We start from the raw sequence: 24,606 nt of genomic DNA on the forward strand, positions 1-24,606 counted from the left end.
AGAATGCCAGCCCTACTGTGTCTATATTTACCCCAGAATGCAGAAATATGTCATTACTTGAAATTAGCTTCTAATTGAAGTTCAAGGTCAACCTCTTCTTTCCAAGAGGCTATAGTGAGAGGAATTGCATTGAATGCATTCGTTTCACAGCTTTGATAAGGTAGGATTCAAAATGAACCAGAATTTTACACTCATGTCTCAGTTTCCACTCTTTTGAGGTCATGATTTTATTTGTTGTAGGAACTATTGTCTCAGGATTCACTGCAGCTACATGGAGATGTTTATATGTGGGAACTCCATATATTGTCATGAAGTACATATTGGAGAATAGGCACAGTTTCCCAAACTGCAACCCCAGAGTTGTAGAATTACAGTTTTTTATTTCATTGCGGGTTCCGGAACAGTCACGTGAACTGAGTTGCTTTGCACAGAGTCCAGTGAATGTAGGCTGTCGTTGATTTCATTATCTTTTTTAATTTAATTTTTTTAAAGATAATCTATAAGGAGGAGACCTGATGCATGTTGGGTTTGCATGCAGCATATGGGTGCGCATAGCTAAGTGCTGTCACACATTTACCCCCGAAACTTGCGGTTTGCGTTTCCTGCAAAGAGATGAGATAAGCAGCTACATATGAACTTGTGCACCACATGTGTGGAATGTGCACCCTCAACCTTACAACTGTTGCTTTCAACACCATGTCAGCAGAAATGTAATCGCATTCAACCAAGTGCTGCTGCAGCTTGACTCTCCTTGCAGTGTTTTCTTTGTAAAAGGCAGCTTTTTGGACCAGGTAGGTCTTCACCTGGCCCCACTGTGGTGTTCTTCCACCCTGCTGGTTTTGACTCAACTTGATCCATTTGAGCTGCTAAGGAAGTGTCAGAACATTCAGTGCAGAATGTTGCAGTCTGATTATATCTTAATGATTTTTGAGGGAATTTGACCTCAGGTTCAGTGAACTCCAAAGGTGATCCTTCGGTTGGAGCCGTAGAACTGGATGCACATCAAGTCATAGACAGCAGGCTGAAATGACAGTCTCGTCAGAACAGCAATATCATAACATAATAATGTGAAATAATTTGGGAATGGGGTCGCGTAGTGGTTGGAGTTACTGCTTCTTTTTGATCCAAAGGTTGCAGGTTCGATCCCTTCCTCCAGCTATAGTACCCTTGAGCAAGGTTACTCCAGTAGAAATTACCAAGCTGTATAAATGACTAAATAGTAAGTTTGTAATTTTAATAATTGTAACCTTAACATTGTAAGTCACTTCGGAGAAAAACATCAGCTGAATAAATAAATGTAATATCAGTGGGACAATTTCAGGATGATGGAAGAAATCTTTAATGTTGGTTTCACTTTTTTTTTTTTTAATTTTTGAATTTTTTTATTTTTTTTTGAATGTCTTGGATTTTCTTTTCCCAGTGCAGAGTTGTGATGTCCTCGTGTGTGTATATAACAGAACGTACAATGCCTAAACAATACAAGTAGGACTGTTAACTTTGGTGGCCAAAAATTCCCAGTTTTTGAACAATTGAGTGCCTTCTGATGATGGAATAGCTGTGCTTTTATTAGAGCTGGACCGTTTGTCTCCGCACAACACCTTCCTGGCCACCAACCCAAGATCGGGACGGTCTATAAAATGCGTTGAAATAAAGTGCTGCGTTTCTCAGCATCACATCCGCACCCGGGCTCCTGACCCCCTCGCACCTTTTCGAGAGCTGCCTGTTAGCCTGACACATTAGGGCTGTTCTGCCTTCGCTCCGCTGTGCTTTTGTTCGGTCTGTCGTTTTGTTATAATTACATTTAGAACAATATTTCCATGTCTAATAGACTGATCTCGTATTAATTGCACTCCTCGCTACAGAAATGTCGTTAATCTAAAACGGATTGCTGCCTCGTACCCTTGAATGAATGAATGAATGTACCGTAACACGGCGGATACCGTAAGATGCCTTGAACAAAGGTATCGGCTGAATAAAGAATAATAGTGTCGCTGGTTCCATTCATCCTCATCTTCTCTCGCTCCATTTACAGGTGAACGTGTGTGTAATGAGACAGTGATTTGGCCTCTGGAAACTAATGCTTTTGTCTTCTTCTTTTGCAGTGTGACAGCGAGAGTGACGTTGATGATAAGGTAAGACCCAAAGACTCTTCTCCGTCTCCTAGTGTTTCTAGGGGGAAGGTAGCGAATGATCAAACGGGTTAAGGCCGTGTTTGCGGCTCTAAAGGAATGAGATAAGTTCCCAGAAGCGTCGGCTCGGCGGCGCCGCTGCTGTTCCCACGATTCCTCTTTGTGTGGAATGAAGGTGGGAGTCTGTGACCCGGTGATCTGCCCACATCTCGGAGTTCTAATGAGAAGCGAAGCAGAGACAATAACTCAACGGTGTACTGTAAAGGGTTAACCGCGAGAGGAAATTCCAGCGTCCGAGTGAAACGCACTGCTTTTTTGCAGTTGGCACCGTGACTCTTCTGTCCGTTGGAAATTTGAAACCTTCGGGCTGGGCTGCTGTTTAAATACAGAACAGGTGATGCTAATGTTTCTCATCAGGCTCCAAAACTGAGAAAAGTGCATAAAACGCTTGACTTTCAGAAAATGCAGGGGGTGGGGAGAAAAGTCAGTTAAGTATAAACCACATTTAACATGTCATGCGTTTGTAATTCTGCGCTATCGGGCATTTGATAGTCACAAGTTCCTGTTCTAAGCCACAGAAAACTGAAAATACTTAGATGCTCTTTGTTACGACAACCATTTGCATTGTCTAATATTGCTAAATAGATGTTTTATTATTGATCCCCCCCAACTTTACAGTGATTTAACTCTTTATACAGTAGGTTTTTTTTTTTTTTTTTTTTACTGTATCAGTTCAGGGTAAGCATCTTTCTCTAGAGCACTACAGCAGGAGTGGCACTTTAACTGGGGATTCTGAGTAGCAGTGTGTGCAGCCCTTACCATGGGAATACCTGCTGCCTCTGTAGCACTAAAATAACAAAGCACTATGGTAATCGTGAGTTGATGTTGAACATCTGGCTTCCGATGCTGCACGCACAACATGTTCCAGACCCTTCTACTGAGTAAGTATGGCTCCTGTGTGCTTTTGATCATCTCGTCTCGCCTATGCAAAGCAGCGCTTGCGCATCTAAAGCTACCATTAAAGGAAAGGGACCGTTATTGCTGCACAGCCAGGGAAGCCAGTTTTACCCTATGTACTAAGTCGAGACAAGATGATTGACCTGGACTGTGTTTTTTTTCCCCTCAATTAATACTAATCACGTTCTTTACCCCCTTTAAGTTCCTCTGGCTTACCATATTGTCATGTGCTTTGAAAGAGGTGACCCGAGGGATTCACATTTTTCGCTGCAGCACAAACCAGTCAAGGGTAAATTTATGGTAAAGTGTTAGAAATAGGAAACGAGTCCAAAACCTCAATCTAATTTGTCCTACTGGCAAAACAGAGCTATAATTAGTTAACGGTACAGTGTAATTTTCCTCTATTTTGCCTGCCACACTACAGCGTTGGTTTGGCCTCCCTCCCCCCCCCATCCCGCCGATGGTTGGTTCAGCCGCGTGGGATTTCGGAGTACTTAGAATATCGCTGCCTTGTAATTTACGGAGGGCTCGTGCCTCGGTGGAATAGTCTAGAAACTGAGCATCGTGGCCTCGGCGAAAGCGTCGGCTGGAACTGCTGCGTAACGCGGTCGTTCTGTGTCAGGTAGGTGTGTGTTCTTACTCCTGGCCTGGGTCTCAACGCCATCTGGGCCACTGAGGCTCACGCTCGCTGATGGCCTCTGAATGTGGGATCGAGTTGTGGATTTTACTGCACCTGCTTTCACTTCCTTTAGAGGGTACGTGAAATTAAAGTAGCGCAGACATATCGAGTAGCATGTTTATAATTGTGTGTGTGTGTGTGTGTGTGTGTGTGTGAGTATGTCAGTGCAGGTTGCTGCATGTCGTTCTATGTGGAGGGAATGTGTGTATGTCCGTTAGTTTAACTGTGGTAAAATGCGGTTGCGTGTATTTGCGCGTCAGTGCCTTCCCAGTGGGAGACCCCTGCTGTCTCTATGCAATTCGGAGGGGGGTTTCGGTGCAGAGTCCCTGTGGTCTTGTATCAGATGGAAGGGACCACACCACCCCCAACCCCCCCACAGCAACTGCCGCCCTGGAGCCTGGATGGCCGCCGGTCACGCACATCTGTCTCCTGAAATCAGTTCCCAGCTGGCGTGTTGGCTCTGTATGTTCAATGCAGCTTTGTAGGTGTGTCAATAAAAGTCAGAGAGCAAGATGTGCCAGAAGTGTCTTCACCTAAAAGGTTTTGGAAGAAATGTCTCTGTGCAGCATAGCTGACCTTTTGCTCTTTGCACAGCGGTAAATAAGACTCAGATAGTTGTGTCAAGTCCTGTTGTGTGTTGGAGTTTGATGCGGGCAGGTGGTGTAACAGCAGCAACCCCTTGCAAAAAATCAGGGTGCTTGTAGGTGCAGCCTGCCTTACCCTGGTATTTTGGACGTGGTTCGCTGACCGCTGCAGAACTCGAGCTCTGGAGAGGGCAGGGGAGTCCAAAGTTGCGAAGAGCTTGCGGCGCGATTTTGGTTCCAGCTGTCAAAATCACTGCTCGTCTCCGTGGAGAAGCATCCTGCGGATGGACTGAGGGCTCCTGTGGGCAAACGAGGCAGCGGCCCCGCGTGGAAACTCCGCGCCGTGACGCAGCGCTCGTCTCGGGTCCTACGGAGCGAGGAGGGCGAGAGACGGAGAGCTGGAGCCCTTTGATCAGCAGGGAGCATCTGAAGATTTGCAGCACATCTGTGCGGGGAAAACAAGCTGTAAACTGCCATGGAGCGTTTTAATGACGGGTGGATTATGGAGCGAAAAGAGGCTCCATATGGCAGGCGGCAGAGCGGCTGTCAGGCAGCCCCCCCACCCCCTTTTTTTTTTTCTTCTTTTTTTATGAGTGCGACGAGTTGTTTGTGGAGGGCCTGCTTGTTTGGCATCCTGCTGTGATGATGATCTTATTGCCTGGCCGCATCATGTGAGCCCAGTCCAAACTTGCGTTGCTGTGACTAAACCTACATCCCTAAACGACCAGACGACAACAAACTCGACAAGCCGTCATACAATGGCTGATATTTTACTAAAATTATTCCTGCCTTATTTCCTTGGTACGGGGGAGTCGGATTTTCCACCCAAGGTGCATGTTACTCCCTCAGGAAGTTCTTGAGATGTTTGGAAGGCGGCTCCTCCTACAACACCTGGTGCGCTGTGGCTGTCCCTCGCGTCCGTGCCCTTCGTAAGCCAGACGGTGCTGCTGTTCCATACGACCACCGGTGGGTTTTACCGCCGGCACGGTGTGCTTTCGCTCAGCTGGCCCCGCGTCTCTTAGAACGGGCCGGATCAAGCGCTCTCTGAATGCTGGCTTCCACCAAATCTCTTGCGGGCCTCATTAATGAGTGCACAGCCACCCGTGGGGTTAGCGGCGGGATGCTAAACATCCCTGCGGGAGCCCGGCAGACAGTAGCGCCCTTGTGTCTCAGCAGCAGCGACGCCCACAGAGGCTGAGCGCATGGAAAAAGAGCCGTTTCAGAATTGGGTTAATCTACCGTGAAAAGACTGGGCTCCTGTGTCAAAGGGAAGTAATTTCAGGGCCTGGATCGCGTTTGACAAAGTCGTCTTGGCCCAGGTGCTGTCTGGCTGAGCGGGTAAGGAGGGGTGTCTCACTCCGTCCTGCTCGTGGAGCCTGACCAAACACCCTTTCAGGTCTAAAATTCCCGCTGTCAGGCACAGGCCTTGGTGTAATTTGGGTAAAAGGGCTGTGCGGAGACAAGAGCGATCCGTAATGATCCCACTTCTGGAGCCAATGCGGATCCGTGTTGAAACGCCGCAAAGCGCGGGTTTGAAATATTCGTGTCCTTTTCCCTCTTTCTGTGTCTCCCAAGAAATAAACTCCGCAGATACCAGTGAAGGTTTCGCTAGAGTGCGCTTGCAGCCTTGTAAGCAAAGTGAATTCATTCAAGTTATTACATTTACATCGATTCATTTAGCTGATGCTTTTTTCCTAACCGACTTAGTGTTATTTACCCATTTATACAGCTGGGTAATTTTACCGGAACAAATTAGGGTAGGTACCTTGCTCAAGGGTACTACAGCTGGAGGTGGGGATTGAACCTGCAACCTTTGGGCCCAAAGACAGTAGCTCTACCCATTACACTACCAGCTGCCCTGTAACTTATTAGTTGTTATAGTAAATTTTAGGGTAAACTGAAGATGACTTTTATAGAGACGTCACTCAATGTTGTGCAGTGTGTCCTTACCTCTGCTTCTGGCTCTCTTTGCTGCTCCTTAGTTTACTCTCTAGCATGCAGCGTACACACTACTAGGGGGTTGGTCTTAAACCGCAAAGCATTTGTGCATGTGACCAAAAATGGACTTTTAATTATTATTGTGAGTTGGGTTCTCTCATTTTTCCGTAAGCTAATCACCCATTTTTGGCAGATGATGCTCTCAGATTTGAGTGTATTCTGCAATTATGCCAGCTTTCAGATGGCACTTTCCCGGGATGTTTCCTCCGTCTGTAGGGCAGTTGTGTGTGAGCGAGACCTGTGGTCTTTTAAACTGGTTGATGACCAGCGGGTAGTAGCAGTTGATCCAACACACACCAGTGGAGAGGCGCGTATGGAACGGTTGGGGGGGGGGGGTCTGAAGCCTTCGAAGTGAAGCCTTTGTGAGGAGCTCCACACAACTGCACTGCGCTGCACATGCAAGTCTGTGGAAACGGTTGCTGTCTGTTCGGAAGATTAAAATCTGGACATTTGTAGGATGTGATCATTGAGTTTGTAGGAGACTTTTGAAGCTACAAAATTATTTTTTTTTTTTTTTTTTTTTTTAAAAGTCTTTATAGTGTTTTTTCCCCCCCTACAGAGCACATGCAACGTATTCCATATAATATAAAAAAAAAAAAAATTGCAAAAATTATTCTGATTTGCTTTTGTTATTTAGAGTTATTTAAATTCCATGTGCAGGGGCTCTAAGAACAGGTGTGAAGCTCATCTAGAGTTTTTGGGGTTTGTGTTGGAAAATCGCAGCTTCCTGAAAGCCGATTTTGGAATCGGATATCATATTGCTAATGTACAATAATATTGTTATGCCATAGATTGTCATGCTTTTTTAAACTTTTGTTTACAAGTTTTATTCATTAATGTTTTGAAGAGTTAATACTCCAGTAATTTTGCACATTGGGCTGCAGAAATAGAGTATTCACTCTACAACATTTCCAAGGATTGGTTCCACTCCAGCTTTTTGTCCAGGTGATCATCCCGCCGCCGAACACACTGCAACTCTGCGTTAAAAGTAGTAATTCCGCTGTACTTTTGACAGTTGTCGACCGAACGATAGACGTCGCAGTTAGATCAACAGCTTTGACGGCTCCCCACCACTAGCTCTTTTGGGTGTCTTGATCCTCCCATGTTAATGACCGTGTGTGCGCGTGTGTGAGGAATTTGGCAGAGCAAGATTCACTAAAGATCCCCGATGCCTCTGTCAACACAACCGGCACTCAGGTTATTCATCGCACGTTTCTGAACGTTATTCAGCCTCCGAGTCGTCGATGTTGTCGGCTGTCACTCTGAGGGAGCAGGAGAGCTTCGATCTGTTCCAACCTGGAAGGGATCCGGCAGGTCTTTGAGTAGCTCTGAGCGCCGACGTGAGCGCAGCCAGCGTTTCGTCCAAAAAAAGCAGGAGGCGATGCATATGGACGACTTGAGCAGCACGAGAACTACCGTAGAGCCCGTGGCATGGGTCTCCACCATTCCTTGTTTCTTACCACATTTGTGAGTTTCTTGATTTATTTTTAGAGACAGCAATTGCATATCTTACCTCCTAGTTTCACAGCTAGAGCAGGTGTGTGTGTGTGTGTGTGTGTGTGTGTGTGTGTGTGTGTGTGTCTGTCAGCCACCCACCCACCTACCCCCTTTCCTGCAGATGTCAGCCAGTTCTAATTTGCCACCACATGCAAACACTTAGTTTCAAGCCTTCTGAATGCAATTGGATTTGATTTCCCTATAAAGTGTTTACCAGACAAAGCTGAGCTTTGGCTTCCTTCTCTGTCAAAGCCATCAGGACTGTCAAAGGCACAACGGGGAAAATGATGCAGGCACCAGGTGGCGGAGTAGTTGAAGCTTCTGCCTTTCGCTCAAAGGACTCAGGTTCGAATGCCACCTCCTGCTGTAGTGCCCTTGAGCAAAAGGTATTTACCGTAAAGTTGCTCCGGTAAAAATAAATGACCCAGCTATATAAATGAATAGACAGTTATAAGTAACTTACTGTATGAAATTAATATTATAAGATGCTTTGGAGAAAAGCGTCAGCTAAATGAATTGAAAATGGAGATGGTAGGACTGTACGTTCCAGTTGGCATCTGCCTGTGCAGGGGTGGAGATGTCGTCTAGACCTAAAATCCCAAAAGTACTGAAAAAGCATCAATGTAAATTGTAAAAGTCCTCCTTTTAGTAGTAACTGAACGCTCTACACGTAGACGATCGATTCGGTATTCCTAACTCGGTCGACGTCATTCGCTCCCCGTCAATGTGCTTTTTCACAAGTGAAACCACCCCTCCGCTCCCGAGACCTTGCTTCTTGTTCCGACATCAAAAACTTTGGAGGATCCGGTCGAGTGACCTTTTTCGGCTTTGGCAGGCGTCCCGTTCCTTGAACGCAATCTAATTTCTGTTTCCAGCCTCCTCCCTTCTCCCTTGTGCTGTGTTGGGAGGCCAGTGAAGACCCCTCATGAGTCCTCCTCCACACAGGAGTTTTCTGCTTTCATCCTGTAACATGTAGGGCAGCACACACACACACCCACCCACCTACCTCCTCCATCTTTGCTCCTATCGTGAATACAGAGGGCTGCCTTGTTCAGATGTGTTTTTATCATATTGCACCTTCCTTGCTTAGTATCTTAGGACATCCATACGAAAGATCTGTCCATTCTAGAGCCTTCCACATCCTTTCTGGCATCTCTAGTTCTCAGACCTCTGCACACCAGGAAGTGATGGCTGAACCGCGATATTCCAGCAGGATTGTCTCACTGGGTTATATATTGTGTGTAGTTGTGTGTGTTCCCATTGTGCGTCCGTTCAGCTTCGGTGCCAGTGGTGACTTAATTTGTGAGATGAAATTATAAGACACTTTTCGAAGCGAATGTACTCGTTTGTTTTTATTACCGCTCACATTTTGGGCTCTGGCATCTGGGGAGATTGGTTGTTTGTAAAAGGGCTTCAAAAACAATGTTGAATGTGGCGATTTGCACAAAATTGGTTTTTTCAGAGGGTCACTTCTTTAAAGCGTTATATAAAAGTTACAAGCATATTAGTGTCTGTGTTTATTAGTGATTTTAACAAATTTAAAGTTTAAAAATTTAACAGTAAAGTTTTGATTCCCCCCCCCCCCCCCCCCCCCCAAATATGGGATTTTTTTTTTAAAGGTTTGTGAGGATCTCAGCTGATTCTGATATTGACCTCCTCTCCCATGGCTTCGGTAAACATCATAAAGCACATGTCTGACCATAGAGCTCACGACTGGACTTTGACGTAGCAAGGAGTCCAAATCTTGGTCCACGTTCCCTCAACTGTGGGAACGTTTCCAAAGAGATCCGAAGCCTGTTGCTGCGTGACCATCTCGAATGATGCTAACAATCCAGAACATCTTTGGGTTGTTTTCATGGCAGAATTGTGTAGTCTTTTCGAACCTGTGTCGTTTCCAGTATCATTTACTTCAAACAGTGTTCTTATTGTGGCTTTTGAAGACTGGTGAAAATGGCCCCAAAAAGCATTTTGGATCCTTCACTGCGTGCCAATGGGCCATGATACAGCTGGTATCCCAGGGGTTAGAGCTGCTCCTTTTGTACCCAAAGGTCATGGGTTCGAATCCCACTTCCAGCTGTAGTACCATTGAGCAAGGTGCTTACCCTAAATTACTCCAGTAAAATTACTCAGATGGTATAAATTGACAAATAACTAAGTAGATTAACATTCTAAGTCACTTTGGAGAAAAGCTCAGGCTACATGAGTAAGTATAATTATCTCATCAAAAGTTCCTTAAGGGAAGTATTTCAGAATGATCAGAAAGAAAGCAGTAAGAGAACTTGTTAGCACACTGGGACCAGTAAAGTCCAGCAGTCCTTATCCAATAATCTTGCTGGAACATCTGAGGACCTCGGCGAGTGCTCATATAGCGCTGTCATCATACTGGAAATAATCTGTTTTTAATATGTTCTTTAACAATCTTTACTATATTTTTGCAAGGGATTTAGGAAAGCACTTTGATTCCCCCCCCCCCCCCCCCCCCAGACTTAAAACAGGTTGAATAAATGCAACATTCATGCCATAAAAAGAAACGTGGGAGGAATGTTGTTTTCGTGCTTTTTTTTTTTTTTTTCTTTTTTTTTTAAAAAAAAAAATTGTGCGCTGTAGCTGCGGGTTTTAGCTCCATGCTGCGTTTATAAAAACTGGTTCTGATTGCCGCCGAGACAATAGTAACGGCGACGCTGCGATCCGGCGACTCCGCGCGCTCCCGTGCTCGTTCACGTGCGACGCGGCCCCTCGGGCTCTGAATACGAGTCACTGTCAAGTTGAAAGGGACAGCGGTGCGGCGTCGCCTTCTCCGGCATCGATTAGTCAGGTCTGGTCCTTGTCTCCGCTCCCGTACGCGCGCCCGGAGCCCCGTGCGCCACAGTGCTCGCGCTCCGGGCTCTTTTCGCGAGCTCTTCGGGTGTGTTGAAGCGGAGGGGCGCGCGCGCGGGCGATGGTGGATTTTACAGGTTGAAAACCGAGCAGTTTGGACGGCAGCGGGAAGAAACGGTTGAGTCCAGGATCGCTGGATGCTCTTGTTTTTGTTCTCGAAAATGATCCGATTATGTTGCGGTGGGAATGATAAGGATCTGGCGAGCGGGCTGGGTGAGTGTCGTGTGACTCGGATTCAGCGCTAATCCGGGGTCACTCAGTCCCTCCCTGCTTTTGTTTTGTTGAGTTCTTAAAGATAGAAGATTTTAAAAATGTATTTTCCTTTTAACCCAATGTAAAAAAGCAACGCGGCAAATAGTGGATGAAGACTCTCATTGGAACATGGTTGTGGTAAACGTTGTTGTTTGAACGCTTTTCTACGCGGAATGACATGATGATGATGATGTGAATGTGAACTCCCACGGACGACGGTGGTCGTGTCCCTTCCTTCGCTCTGCGGGCTCTCAGTCTCTGCTCGCTTTTCCCAGCCTCAGTCTCGGAGTAAAGCCTTCGAAGTGAAGCCTTTTGTGAGGAGCTCCACTGGAATTTGTCATGTTTGCGTTCTGCTGCTTCTTGCTTGGATTTCGTGTTGGAAACGCACGTCACCCCGCTGTAGATCATGTCGGTAAGATCATGAATCATGGTCTCCGGTCTTGTGTTTCTTGGGCTGCTCGGAACTTCTTTACTTACCGGCTTGCGAGTGTTTTTTGTACGCAAACGGGAACAGTATTTTCATCTTTTTGGTGAGTATTTTGGGAGCGGGGCGCTGTGGCGGTCGAAGACGACGGTTCTTTTGCAAAAATACTAGTAGTAGTCACAAAAAAAAAATTCTGAGGCCCGACTTAGCGGTACATTAAAAAAAAAAACTCACCTATCTTGTAAAATATATATATATATATTTTTTTTTTCTGTGAATGAAAGTGGTTTCTGTGATGATGTGTGATGAGTCCCCATTTGAAGAACGCTCTTCGAATACCTTTCGTTTTACACACTTTGCACCTCAACCCTGAATGATTTTAATAAGTGTCGACCGCGCGTTTTCGCACTAAGTGTGTGTGTTCCGCTGGGAAATTGGGCGTCTGGACACCGTTCCCGGATCAGCTGTGAGTTCGGGCGGTTGTAGGGGGAAACCCGTCCGCGTGCAGTGCAGCTCAGCGCGGGGAAGCGCGCAGCTCAGTTGCGTGACGTTCAGCTGGCACGCGGGGGCACACGGGAGCGCGCGCTCCTCCTCCTCCCCGGTGTCCAGAGGGTCCTGCTCTGTTGGCCTAAGTTGGTCCCAGACGACGAAGATACACCGCGCAGTGAGAATGTGGCATTTTTTTCTTTCTTTTTTTAAATCCGATGGTTTTAATCGGATTTTCCGGAGAGAAATAAGATCGCGTGCAGTTATTTAAAAGTACAGTCGGTGTATTGTTTAAGTAATAAATGCATGGGGGGGAGGGTGGTGACCGAGGCGCAGAGGCCTTTTGTGACATGAAATATGAACACTCCTGGATGGGCCTGTCAGTTTCCCTTTTTGCCATACTTTGGTATCCTCTTTCGGTATTTTTCTCATTCATTCATTAATTCATTCATTTTCCCTGTTTTCCCCTTCAGCTCATCATGTTCCTTACTGGAATGTTCCCAGTCCTGAGGGTTTGTAGCAGTCTCCATCTTGCACCGTTAAGGATTCCCACTCATGAAAATACTATACCAAAATGGTGTGTCACCTGGCTGGGCCATACCTGTATGTGCATGCGCTCGCTCGCTCACTCGCTCGCTCTCCTCTCAGCTGCCGTCGCCGCCTTTATCGTCTGAGCCGAGCGCTTGTCTCCAGGTACCGCCCAGGCAGTGCTGGAATTGCCCGCATGAAAAGCTCTTTCATATCTCTCAAAAGCTCATTTATTTTTATCTCCCTCGGCATGGCGATAAGCGTGGGGTCTGCGTGGGAAGGCTGATAAGCGGGCAAACGGCCTCCCTGTTATTGGCGATTTCTATGGCTGATCGCAGAGAATGCGGGGGGGGGGGGGGGGGGGCTTTCTAAGGTGTGGTTACGTGAGGCCAAGCTGAGGGAAGGAACTTGTGCGGATGGACTTGCTCAACGCCGATAACCGGATCATTAGGTAGACGAGCCAATTACTGGAAGAGCGCGGGATTCGTGTTGTCTGCTTTGATTCCGTGTGACCTATGTCATGTAGCGGAACATGTTTTCTTCCTCCCCCCCAGGGCCGCTGTAATCTAAACATTTTCCCGCATCACCCCGACCAACGTGTTGCTTTCTGCTGGTACTGTCAATGATGTACATGTCAGCCGATCATAACGTAACAGATAAAGTAACTTATGTGAGGTGAAAGGTGACTTTTTAAAATTGGTGTGAAAGTAATGGTGTTTGAGTTGTTCAGCCTTTGCCTGAAGCATTACCTGTTAAAGTGGGGAGGGGAGGGGAACAGTACAGTTGGTAGCGTGGTTAGAGCGGCTGTCTTTGGACCCACAGATCACAGGTTTGAATCCCTCCAAAACCTTGAGCAAGGTCCCTCTCCTGAATTGCTCCAGTGAAATGACCCAGCTGTATAAAGGGGTAAATAACTAAGTAGCTTAACATTGTAAGTCACTTTGGGGGGCGGGCAGAGTGTCATCTAAATCAGTAAATGTAACAGTGGTGCATGAAATTTTTCCATACTCATTCATAATCATATATCCAAGGAACGTTGTCGCTTATATGCTCAAACCATGCTTTGGGTGGTTTTCGAACCGTTAACTTGTCCGTTACCGACATTTATGGTCATCAGCAACACAAAATATGTCTGCTATTGAAATACACACACGCTGTCTAATGCAGAATAAATCTTTTCTGGCGATTAAGGCTGCCATGTCTTACTGGCATTGAATTGTGATGATTTGTGATGTGGGCTGTCTTTGAGACATGGAGGCACCATAAATGTCCTCCAAAATGACCCTCCACTTCCCTTCCTTCCTATGAAACATCAACCCAGTGGTTTTCTCTTCCATGCATCAACCCCTCCCTCTGCCCAATAAAGGGCCCTTAATTCTGCCACTTCATACAGCAGAACATTGCGATGGCGCATCCCTTATACCCACAAGTGCTGAAGGGGTTAAAAGTCACTCAGCCATATAATTCAGGATTTGGCAGAGCAGGACTGAAGAGGGCAGTTGTCACGTTTCTTTGTTGTCTAACTCCACGCTCTTTGTTTCGGACCGCCTTCAAAACTAAACAATCAATGTGACGAAGGACTTGGGTCAGTTTTTGGCTGCCAGGCTAACGGGAAGGCTTCTGTTTGAGCTGTGCGGAAAACCGGCCTTTCTGTTGCCACCGGCAACCTGCCAGCAGCATGCCAGCCTCTCTTGTAGATGTCCAGCAGAGCGAGTTGGGCTTGCAGGGAATATTTAAAGGCTTTCAGATTTTGGTAAAGCCATGCTGTGCGACGGGCAGGGAAATGCCAGAGTTTTAAAAAACTAACTGGAGTCCCTAATGGCATGCGGTGTTTTTCTTGACAAGGTTGTTTGTTTAGAGAGAGAGAGAGAGAGGGGGGTCGGTCTGTCGATGGCTTTGGCTGTCATGTTTTTGTTTCCAGGCTGGAAAGCACATTGGCTAAAAGGCAGTTGCATTAACTTGTTCATGAAGTTTTAATGTATGGAGAAGAAGGTCCGTCCTCGAGCGGTGCTTCCTGCTAACCTTTGCTACCCGTCCCACAAGGGTGTCTCTGAACAGAATAATGGACTTGCGTTACTGACGGAGCTTTAATGGCCTCGTGGGATTGCGGGATTGGGGTGCTGGTGGCGTTGCAACAAATCTCCTGTGTTAGACACGTCGTGTTTCGACAGGTGTGTGGTTTTCACCTGGGAGGGACATGAGCGTGGCCTTTGCGCACCTGTGTCAAGCCTGTCACTCATTGCTCTTCTCTGAAATGCTTGGTATCCATCTCCCTCAATCTGGTTGTTCTAAGCCTTTTGTTCAGACCTCCACAGATGACAGGATCATCAACGGAGTGATTTGTGGCTGTTTTTGGTCCCTCAAGGATTACTTTGTCTTTGATTTGTGGGACTTCCTAGCGTTCTGGTAAGATTAGAGACCATCCATGTCCTTCGCACCAAGGGAGTGCACCAAGGAGCAGAACATGGCTCCTGAAGTCAGAGGTACTCCAGCTCTCTTGTAGGAGTCACACGGAGCTTTGACAGCCAAGCGAGGTTTTTCTTTGTGTCCAACACTTGAGTCCACATGGTGCCAAAGATGGCTGCTAATTCAGCTCAGAGAGATGCTTTAAATCATGAAATGCTCCAGCCTGACCCACGTACAGGTGGCCCTGTGGTTGAAATCGTGCTTCATCATCTGCCCCGTTGAGTACAGAGGTTTACTCTCACGTGGTTCAGGATGTTCAGCAAGACTAAACTAAATGGCCGCAGACCGACCTATAGAACGGCCTGGAACTTGAGGCATCAAACCTGGAGCAGTAACTGAACAGGGTTAATTGAAACAAGATCGCTATTGACTGCCATGACTTGTTGAAATCCTTAACCGATCGATACCTTCCATAAATACACGCGAGAAGGTCATGTTAATGAAAACACACAGCTGAGCTGCCGGAGGCGGTGTGTGTTTGCGCTGACGACAGCCCTTATTGTCGGCTTTTTACGCAGCGTCGGCTTTTAGTAAACTTTAAAAGATGTATGACTCTTGCAATGTCAATATTATTTCTTAATGTTTGGTGCATTGAAAGTATTTCACTTCTGAATCAGTACAATGCTTTTTTTTTTTTTTTTTTTTGGTTTCCTTGCAAGATTTCAGTAGCTTGCTAGTGATGCCCCAGGAAAAATTGCGTGGTTGTGGTTTCCTCTGGTGGTGGTTGGTATTCGGGGTTGTCCTGGTCAGCGTGTGACACCTTCCCCGGTGCTGACTGGCTGACCCAAATCGGATCGTTGCTCTTCTCTTGCTGGAGCTAGAGCTCCATTTCCCAGCGGTCCAGAGGAAACGGAGTCATTAAAACGGTGTCTAATGAGCAGAGCGAGGGAAGAAAGTAGAGGCCTGTCGATGGCTCTCGGGGGAAGCCTCAGGCTCAATTAGCACACGCCCCTGAAGGTCAGGCTTCCGGCCACCTTGTCCAAGGGCGTCTGGTCTCCCCAGGCCCATCCAGCATGGCTGGCATTTCCTCTCTTTTCATACGTTTGCATTTGTCCACTTCCTCCTTGGAAAACATGAATCTTTGCTGTTTCCCCCCCCCCCTTTCCCCTCCTCTTTTTCTGCTCCTGTCCATCTTTGTCATGGAGGTGAAAGGTCAGCCTCGGGGGATGTGAAATATTTTGGTGTGCGAGCGCCATGAGCCGCAACGTCAGCCAGGGTCACTGAGGGCACGGCTACATTCCCCCCCCTCCCCCCCCCCCCCCGAAAGCTTTGTAAACTGGGACAACACACACCAGATGTGTGCAAGGAGGTCTGACTCCTTATTTTCTCTGTGCAGGAAAAATACATAAGAAAAATATGGCACTTAAATTTGTTAAAAATGATTGACTGGTGATCAAAAAAAAAAAGATAGATTTGAAAATTATATGACAATGATTCACGTTCACACATTTTACATTTCACGTTCACTTGATCTGTGTCGAAGAAGCGTGGAGCGAGTGCTGTTTTTCTGTCACCAGGTGCCTCTCACACACATCTTACCCCTTCCAACGCTTTTTCTACACACATGGTCACACTAGGAATGCAGCACAGTCTCAAGGCAGCAGTCACTCTCCTTTGGAGGAGCTGAGAGATGCTGGCAGGAGGGTCTTCCCATTCGGTGTGTGTGAATCCGCGCGCTAAACACACACTCGTGTCTACTTGTCCTCTCTGCTGAGGTTTTTCAGATGTTCTGCCAAAACTGAGTAATGAATTCAAGATGAGTGGAGGGGATCTTCCCCCCCCCCCACCACACACACAGTTTAGTCTAGGAATTTGAGTTCATGTGACCCGTGTGTTACGTTTGACCATCGTTCTGCTTCTCCTTCACTCTTGTCCTTTGCGTCCAGGTTCCTTTTTGTCTCACTCGTGTCCACGAGGGCAAAATGAAGGTACGTGGGACGTTTTCAAGCGCCGCCCTGCTTTTGCACGTCCCACTTGCGTGGTGAGTGGGGCTCGCTGAATTGGGCCCTTGATCTCAACCAATCGTGTCACTAATAGGGACACCCACACAGGAAGTGGCAGAAGCTACTCGATGACTGAAATCCTGACAGGTGATTTTTTAAAAAAAAAAAAAAAAAAAAAAAAAAAAAACTTCCCCCAGAACCCCTGACAGAGGGTTTTGCCGTAGTGTGTTGTTTGTGTAGCGATGCCGTTGTTACGCGCGGTGCGGTGCCCGTGTGCGTGTACCCCACCGGGTAACCTTTTGAGAGGCACTGTTAGCAGATCTCCTTTGATGATCCCTAAAAATTAGAATGGCATGCATTCATAGCCGGCCGGGTGGGCGCTGAACGACAGCCCGGATAAGTCCCGCATTTCTTTGTCCTCCTTTCAACAATGCGGTCGTAAGTGTGCGGTGTGTGAATGCAATGTCGGTCGTGTGTACACTCCGTCCCTGCAAGCCTGAAGCTCCAAGGAGTCCTTGACCCAAGCCTCAGGATGTAGGAGAAAAGCAGTCAATTGTGCGTGGGGAGGCGATGCCCCACACCCCAACCCCCGATTCCTTTGTGTTCAGCGAGCAGATGTGGGCTCTGGGCATGGATGGTACAACACTGCCCCCCGGTGGTCACAGGAGAGGTGCTCAAGTTGAACCATCCAGGTGGTCTGCTTGAGGATGGAACAGGGTTCAGGTTAGGGCAGCGTTCGAACCCTGACTCAGTCCAGTGGGAGTCTCACTCTCCCATTCTAATGGTGAATGTGGGTCTCAACTCTGTTTGGGTTTGATGGAGGAATCCCTCATGGCTTCTGCCTTCTGGGCTGGATTTCCTGTGCTCCCTTGGAACAAGGCTTCTGTACAAGATCCGACTCATCAATTTTATTTTCAAGTGGTTCCCGCAGCAAGCAAACGTGTTGTGTCCCTGCCTGAGTACTAATGGTCCTACTGTCTCTTTTCTTCCAGGCTTCAGATGGCGGATCAGAGAAGCTCTTCTCCCCCAATGTCAACAAAGGTAGGTGTCCATGCAGCACTGCTGTGCAAGGGTACCGTTTTCTGGGGTCGAACGAGAGTGGGGCAAACATGCTGTCCATGTCTGTTCATCCCCAGGACCGAGGCTTTTGGAACTTTTGGATCTGTGCCATAAGACACTCTGGAGTCTCTCACATGGTTGTGGGAGTGTTCTGTTTTAAACTTTCAGTAAATGCAAACAATGGTTTGGCAAGACTGCGCCTCTGATTTGTCATGTAAATCCTCTGGGTATGAAGAGGGATTTTTATCTACATTTAGAAACAGTATATGCAAATCTCAGTTCTCAGCCTTTCGAAATGCCCTGTTTAATGCCATCTTTATAACGAGTTACTGTAAAAGGGTGTTTGTAATATTTGTCTCCTAGTTCGGAGGAGAAACATATTTTGTGCACTGCTCCCTAGTCGTGTGTTTCCACTGTTAAGCCATTTCTGTCTGGTTTTCCTTGCTCCTCATCAGGTGTCACTACTTAGTCCCTTGTGTGAGTCGCTTGTCCTGAAGTTGACACTGCAGGAGATGCCGCTCTCGTTTCATACGAGCCGCGTGGGCCAGTTACGGGGCAGCCTTGGCTGGGTGTGCTGTGTTTCCTAGCGCTTCTTTGGCTCCGCCTGCGTGGCATGATGGTTGCGAAGGCACGTTTCAGCAGGAATGGTGCGAGAGGGACATTTAGTGTAAAGTAGCATTTTTGGCTTGGTGTTCCCGGGTTTTCATTTCGAAGCATCGTGTGCTTTTCAGACGTGCCATCTCCTAGGGACTGTGCCGGGAAGTTGAGAAAGCTTAGCAGCAGATGGCATTTAATAGGTTGTTTCATTTGGAGCTGATTAGCACCCCTCGTATCCGCAAACACACATAATGAGGGCAAAAGGAGTTGAGAGAGTTGAGTTGGAGCCGTGTACCTCCCCTGTAAACATGGTGGTAGTGGTATCCAGGCTACCGTCGTGTGGGCTCCGGGCGATGTGGGATTTCACCCTGTCCTCACATTCGCTCCGTTCCGAATCTCAATGCGGGGTTGGACAGAATGTAAATTTAACACTGATTTTAACGCTCTTGATGGAAGACCTCTTACTGGAACACATAGCAGTCTCTGATGATTCCCGTCACTGTCGCCAGTCGACCGCTGCGAACCCGTTCCCACCCATGGCCTCCAGTATGCCCCTCGCCCGGGGATGGCTGAGCTGAGGGGGGATGATGGCGGCAGCACGCTCAATTATTAACGGGAGATGGCCTCCTGTGATTGAAGTCAGGAGACTGAGCTCAGGAGGAGAGGAAAAGCAATTACATCCTTCCCAGCATGCACCATGGCCATCCGTTCCACAGTTAAAGGGTTTGTGTCATAAATTACTTAAACTGTCCCTCCAGTATTTGTAGTGACAGACATACCATGCATGTGACTTGACACACAGAACCTTCTCCTGGCTGTTAATTACATACGTGTCCTTCAGTGTTGTCTGCTGGGGAGCAAATTGAGGAAGTATCTAGTGCTGCTTATGGTTTCATTACTTTTTATTGGTGATCTGCAGTTGTCCATTGTTACGCTGGTTCTTCAACTGCAGGAAGTTTGTAGAAACTTTTTTTTTTTTTTTTTTTTTGTATTATGATGTTAGCATTGCTAAGCTTTGTTGGTTGTAAATTAGTGTTCGTCTAAGAACAAATTGAGTTAGGAATGGACTTTTGGTCCTGGATGCATTCGTATGTTGAGAAGCCAGCGCCTTGATGATTTTGGGCTGTGTTTAGCGTGGCACTGAAGAACCAGAGAGCAGCTGAGCACCTGAAGATGACCTGTAACTACAAACCATTGGTATCTGTGTATAAAATAAATATATAATTTGTGCCAAAACTTTGCTTTTTAGCAGTGCTGTGAAGTACTGATGAATGGGGCGACTCCTTCCAAGCCAGTGCTTGCTTTCCAAATCCTTTAATCGAGGTCCCCTAAGCCTGGGGAGGTTAGGGCTCTTGATGCTATTAAGGGATCGGGGACAGGTGACCACGATGGGAGCTCTTGAGCTTTGGAGGCTTTTAATTGAGACACCAGTGATCCTCTTGGGCAAGTAGGGCATGTATTTGCTCACCCTCTTAAGGCACACAGCTACTTGGCCAAGGACGTGTCTGCTGGGCACGGGGAGGTTCAACTTGAAGCATTTGCCTGAGGTTTTGTCACTGTACTTTTAACAAAGTAAACAAGATGGAGCAGCTTAGACAGCAGTAAAGCCGATATCTCGTCTCTCAGATCACTGAAGATAGCCACATATTTAGCACCCAGTTGTATTCTCAGCACTTGGGTTTTGTTCAACAACTGTTTGACCAGTTGCCATAAACAGGCTTCTTTCCAGGCTGCTCGTTGGGTTTGGGTTTGTAAAACCCGAGGTAGCTGGCTCCTTGATGGCAGAGTCTCCAATGTGTCTGCCTTTGACATGCAAGTGCAGCTGTATGGTATGCAAGGGAAGTGTAACATATTCAGGTCTCAGTCTTACACACCTAAACGCTGCACACGGTGCCTTTCCTCGCTATTGGTTCATTCCTACTTTGCTGCTTACAGTGCTCCTCCTCTGATTTTATTGACCTAAGATCCTGTTCATCTTTGCACTCGCAGGCCTGACCGCGAATGAGAGCCGTGACTCCAAGACGTGCACCTCTGGCAGGGTATCTGGCCTTCAGCGCAGCCAGGAGCAAAGCAGCGAGGCTCCGTTCGGGCCACCTGTTGCCAGCCCAACTCCCGCGTCCCCACCTGCCGGATCCCCGGCCCCCGCTGCCGCAACCGCTCCACCCCCCAGTGCCCGTGCTGCCTCGCCATCCCCGCGGCCGATCAAGACAGAAACAGTCCCCCCGGTTGCCACGCCTCCGTTGCTGAGGGTCCAATCTCAGCCTCAACCAGAGTTACGAGTCCCGCCCCCGCAGAGGCACACCCCAGGCGCAGCCAACCACCAATCGTATCACTCGCGGCCGTGCGACAGTCCGCACAGCATCAGGTCAGTGTGAGGGGACGGTCTAGCTACTATTGTATCTTAAGAGAAATGGTCCCCAGCAATTATTGTCATTACTTACTTCCTACTCAACCAGGTATAACTGTTTCCTCCCGTGTCACCTTGCTCACAGTTTACTATGCCCATCTCGCTTTTTCATTGCAGCAGCCGCAGCAGCAGCAGCACTGCCAGCAGCCACGCCCTCTCCAGGCATCAGCTCTCTGCATCCCACCACGCCAGCAGCCGGGCAACCCCCTCTCCTGCCCCGCCTGTGTCCATCTCCAGCCTCTCCGCCTCACACTATACCTTACCAAGCCCTGCACACCGTCACCAGGCAATGTTCGCAAGCCCCGCCCCTCTGCCACCCCCTCCATCCCTGCCATCTAACAGCATTGTGGGACACCACCCTGGAACTGGCTATCCTGGTAAGAAGGCTCTCGGCAGAAATGCCACACTGCCTTACAGAATGACAGCTGGTGTTTTGTTGTCATGGCGATAAGCAGCCAGGCCCTGCCCAGATGCTGCTTTTAAGTGTAAGTGCTTACACCCTGTGTTGCCGGGTAGGCTCCGGTTCCCTGCAACCCCATATGGGACAAGCGGTTCAGAAAGTGTGTGTGTGTGTGTGTGGTTGGTAGCACTTGCTACTTCAGCCCCCCCTTTCAGTCAAGGAGCAGCAGAGTGAAAACATGGTGTGAGACAGTCCACTTCCTACTGTCTGTCAGTGGGGGATTTTGATTGAACATTGTCAGGTGTCGCTGCACTGGAAGCTGCTCGTGGAATCACTGATGACTTTTTTTTTATTATTATTTTTTAAATTTCTCTATTAATTAAAACAAAAACTGAACCTGAACGGGAGAATTGGGATGCTTGACAACTTTTTCTTGTCCTCACCCTCATTCCTCTTTTTTTCGGTCACTGTTCCCCTCATCCCTCACCTTCTCTTTCTCAGAGCATGACCTCTTACGGCAGGAGCTGAACAACCGCTTCCTGGTCCAGAGCTCGGAGCGAGGCGGGGGTCCGCCGGCACCCTCCCTCCTAAGGACGGAGTTCCACCAGCACCAACACACGCACCAGCATCAGCACACGCATCAGCACACCTTCACACCTTTCCCTGTCGGCCTGCCGCCAGGTGCCATCATGGCACCACCCACCGCACCGCCCATGGTGCGTACCCCAGGCCAAAACGTGAGGATAAGTAACGCCAACCCACCCCACCCCCATCACCCACAGACCGCAGAAGAACCAACATCGGCATTCAGCAACCCATTCATGTAAAACTCGATTAAAAATGGTCACTGCCTTTCATTCGGCAACCCACTTGAAAGGGTTGTAAGGCTAAGTGAACACACATCATTCCCATTTTATTAACACTGTCCTGCCTCTTGGAAAAACTGTTTTTGTTCTTTTACCTAATTTGAAGCTGCTGATATCAAAAATGCCATAAAAAAAAAATTGTATCATGCCAAGTTTTTGCACAAAATACATACACACACCCAGGACAGGGCACCAGTTTGTCACTAGGCACCCCAAGCGGGACTCGAACCCCAGACCCGCCAGAGAGCAGGATCCAGCCAAACCTGCTGTGCCACCGCGCCTTCTAGCACAAAATAGGTTTCTCATATTTCCAGATATGTTCTATATTATTCTAAATTGGTGTGACACTTGCAAGTGCATAAACAAATGACATGAAGACAAAAATTGCATATTTGCTGGATCATCCATGCACTTTCTTGTGGCACTGGACATATTGTCCTACACAGATGACAGAAGGGAGACATGAGCCACTATTATTCCACTATTAGTCCTTGTGAAAACGAACCCAAGATGATACTCTGTTAATATCACTTGGCTCACTGGAAGATCAGTCACCCATTTCTGGCAAAAACTCTGAAAAGGGGACAAACTTCTGGTCGTTGCTCCCACAGTGGTTGTTGGCAAAAAGAAATTACCAAAAACTGCATAGTATAAGTTGTGAAAAACTTGACATGCTAGACAAAAATGGCTGTTTCAGATTCAGCGCCCCAAAACTATGGGAAAACAGGTGTCAGTTTTGAGTCAGCAAAACAGATGCAGGGCGGTGTTAATTCATTATTTTGTTATTTTGTTGTACAGAACTTGGTCACAAGAGCACAGAGCCTTAGAAACAACAGAAAATGCAGATGCATCTAAGCACAAGAAAACAGCACATGGGCAAAAGTTTATCGTAGCTGTCAGGTGATCATGTCCAGCACCGTGTAAGGAGTTCGTTTTGATGCATGTCAGATGTTACCTTTTCTAATGGGAGAAAATAACGATTTAAATGTTCCCATTCTAAGAGTTGACTGTGTAGCAGAACGCATTTCTTCCTGCACCTTTTCTTTCGCACCGTTATGTTCTGATAATCGCAGCATAAATCAAACAGCAGTGTCTTGTGTTTTTCCATCTGAAGCTATTTTATATTATTTCAGATTGATGGCATTTGCTTATCTCTGAAAACAGAAGAGGGGGAACTCTGTTCTTGCTAGGATTGTGTTTAGACTGCATGATATGTTTTCAACACATAACTGCTTCAGCATCTCAATAGCCACATGCCTGTCTGCAGTGGGTGGGAGTCTTGAAGTAGTTTCTTGAGCCAAGGAAATGACTCAAATATCAGGCACAGATAATTACAGTGGAAACCTGAGAGTCTTTAATAAAAAATACAATGTATTTCACCCTCTTGCCACATTCTATGTTTGCATTCTACAATCTCGCGGTCTGTTGACATACTGCTGACAATGTACTTTTCTCTTTTCAGTTTGACAAGTTTGCGCCGAAGCTGGACAACCCCTTCCTCAGACACAGTGTGAGTCAGCAGGCCCGTGGGCATTGTGAGCTCCCTAGCGGAGCGGAGCAGCCCTCCTTCCCGGCATTTCACCGTAGTAAATAACAGCGCGGTAGAAAGATCAGCTTCCATTTCTTCCCATGCTCTCTGGTGTAGGTAGTGGTGAAAGGAATGCGATGTCAAAGCAAGTGCACCAGTGTAAATGATGCACACGAAGGAAGAGCTTGTTGGAGAAATAAGTGCTGTGTTTGCCAAAATGTCCTGAGGGACACAAGCCCCGGCAGCAGTGTTTTGACACTGTTCGTTCTCTCTGTCTCCCTCCCTCCTTCCCTCCCAGTTCTTCCCTGCTTGCCCACCAGGGATGCCAGGCATGGGCCCTCTGCTGCCTCATGCTGGGCCCTTCAGCTCACTGCAAGGAGCCTTTCAGCCCAAGGTGAGAAGAACCAGATGTGCTCCTCTGTGCTAATTGTAAAGGGCTCCTCCCCCTCAGATCAGGTTGTTTATAGCCTGTAGAGTGTTCATTTTCTCCAACATTCTGGAGAAGCACATTTACTATTTCGACCAGGTTCAGATGCTGTTCTTTCTATGGACGTTTATTGCTAATGTGTATGATTGTTTTTAAGCATCTTATAGTTGCACTGGTTATGCATTTTCAGTATAAATGAAGCTGTCTGTGCCAATGAACTGGGCAACGTGTCATCTGTGTAATCCGTGTGTGTGTGTGCGCGCGTGCTCGTGTGTGCCTTTGTGTGACCCAGTCTTCCAACCCCTTGGACATTGCTGTGCGCCCTGGGGCTAATCCTCATGCCCTCTTGCAGAAGGACCCTCGGGTAAGCTCTTGTTCTTGAGGTCACCTTCTTTATTCCATCAGTTGATGATCACATGGTGTTGCCATGACAACTATTGCTTTGTAGAGGTATAGATATTTCCTTATATTTTAACAGTTTCAAAATCCAAATATTGTAACT

The 24,606-nt window shown here is 47.3% G+C and overlaps 1 protein-coding gene across 7 annotated transcripts in view; it reads left to right on the forward strand.

Moving 5' to 3' along the window:
- LOC108933130 (autism susceptibility gene 2 protein-like) overlaps positions 1-24,606 on the forward strand; it is an 83,266-nt gene that overhangs the window by 53,554 nt on the left and 5,106 nt on the right. For 4 of the 7 annotated variants that reach the window (XM_029253100.1, XM_029253098.1, XM_029253097.1 and 1 more), the window contains 8 exons: positions 2,103-2,132; positions 17,813-17,861; positions 20,466-20,841; positions 21,001-21,260; positions 21,785-22,020; positions 23,612-23,659; positions 23,976-24,071; positions 24,397-24,468. In XM_029253100.1, coding sequence (XP_029108933.1) covers positions 2,103-2,132; positions 17,813-17,861; positions 20,466-20,841; positions 21,001-21,260; positions 21,785-22,020; positions 23,612-23,659; positions 23,976-24,071; positions 24,397-24,468 — 1,167 coding nt within the window. Of the gene's footprint in view, positions 1-2,102; positions 2,133-10,470; positions 10,935-10,972; positions 11,386-17,812; positions 17,862-20,465; positions 20,842-21,000; positions 21,261-21,784; positions 22,021-23,611; positions 23,660-23,975; positions 24,072-24,396; positions 24,469-24,606 lie in introns of those variants that run through there. The other 3 variants (XM_029253099.1, XM_029253101.1, XM_029253102.1) reach the window with 3 other exon arrangements.

Source organism: Scleropages formosus, chromosome 6 (genome assembly GCF_900964775.1).
Source record: "Scleropages formosus chromosome 6, fSclFor1.1, whole genome shotgun sequence".
In the NCBI taxonomy this organism is placed as follows: Eukaryota; Metazoa; Chordata; class Actinopteri; order Osteoglossiformes; family Osteoglossidae; genus Scleropages; species Scleropages formosus.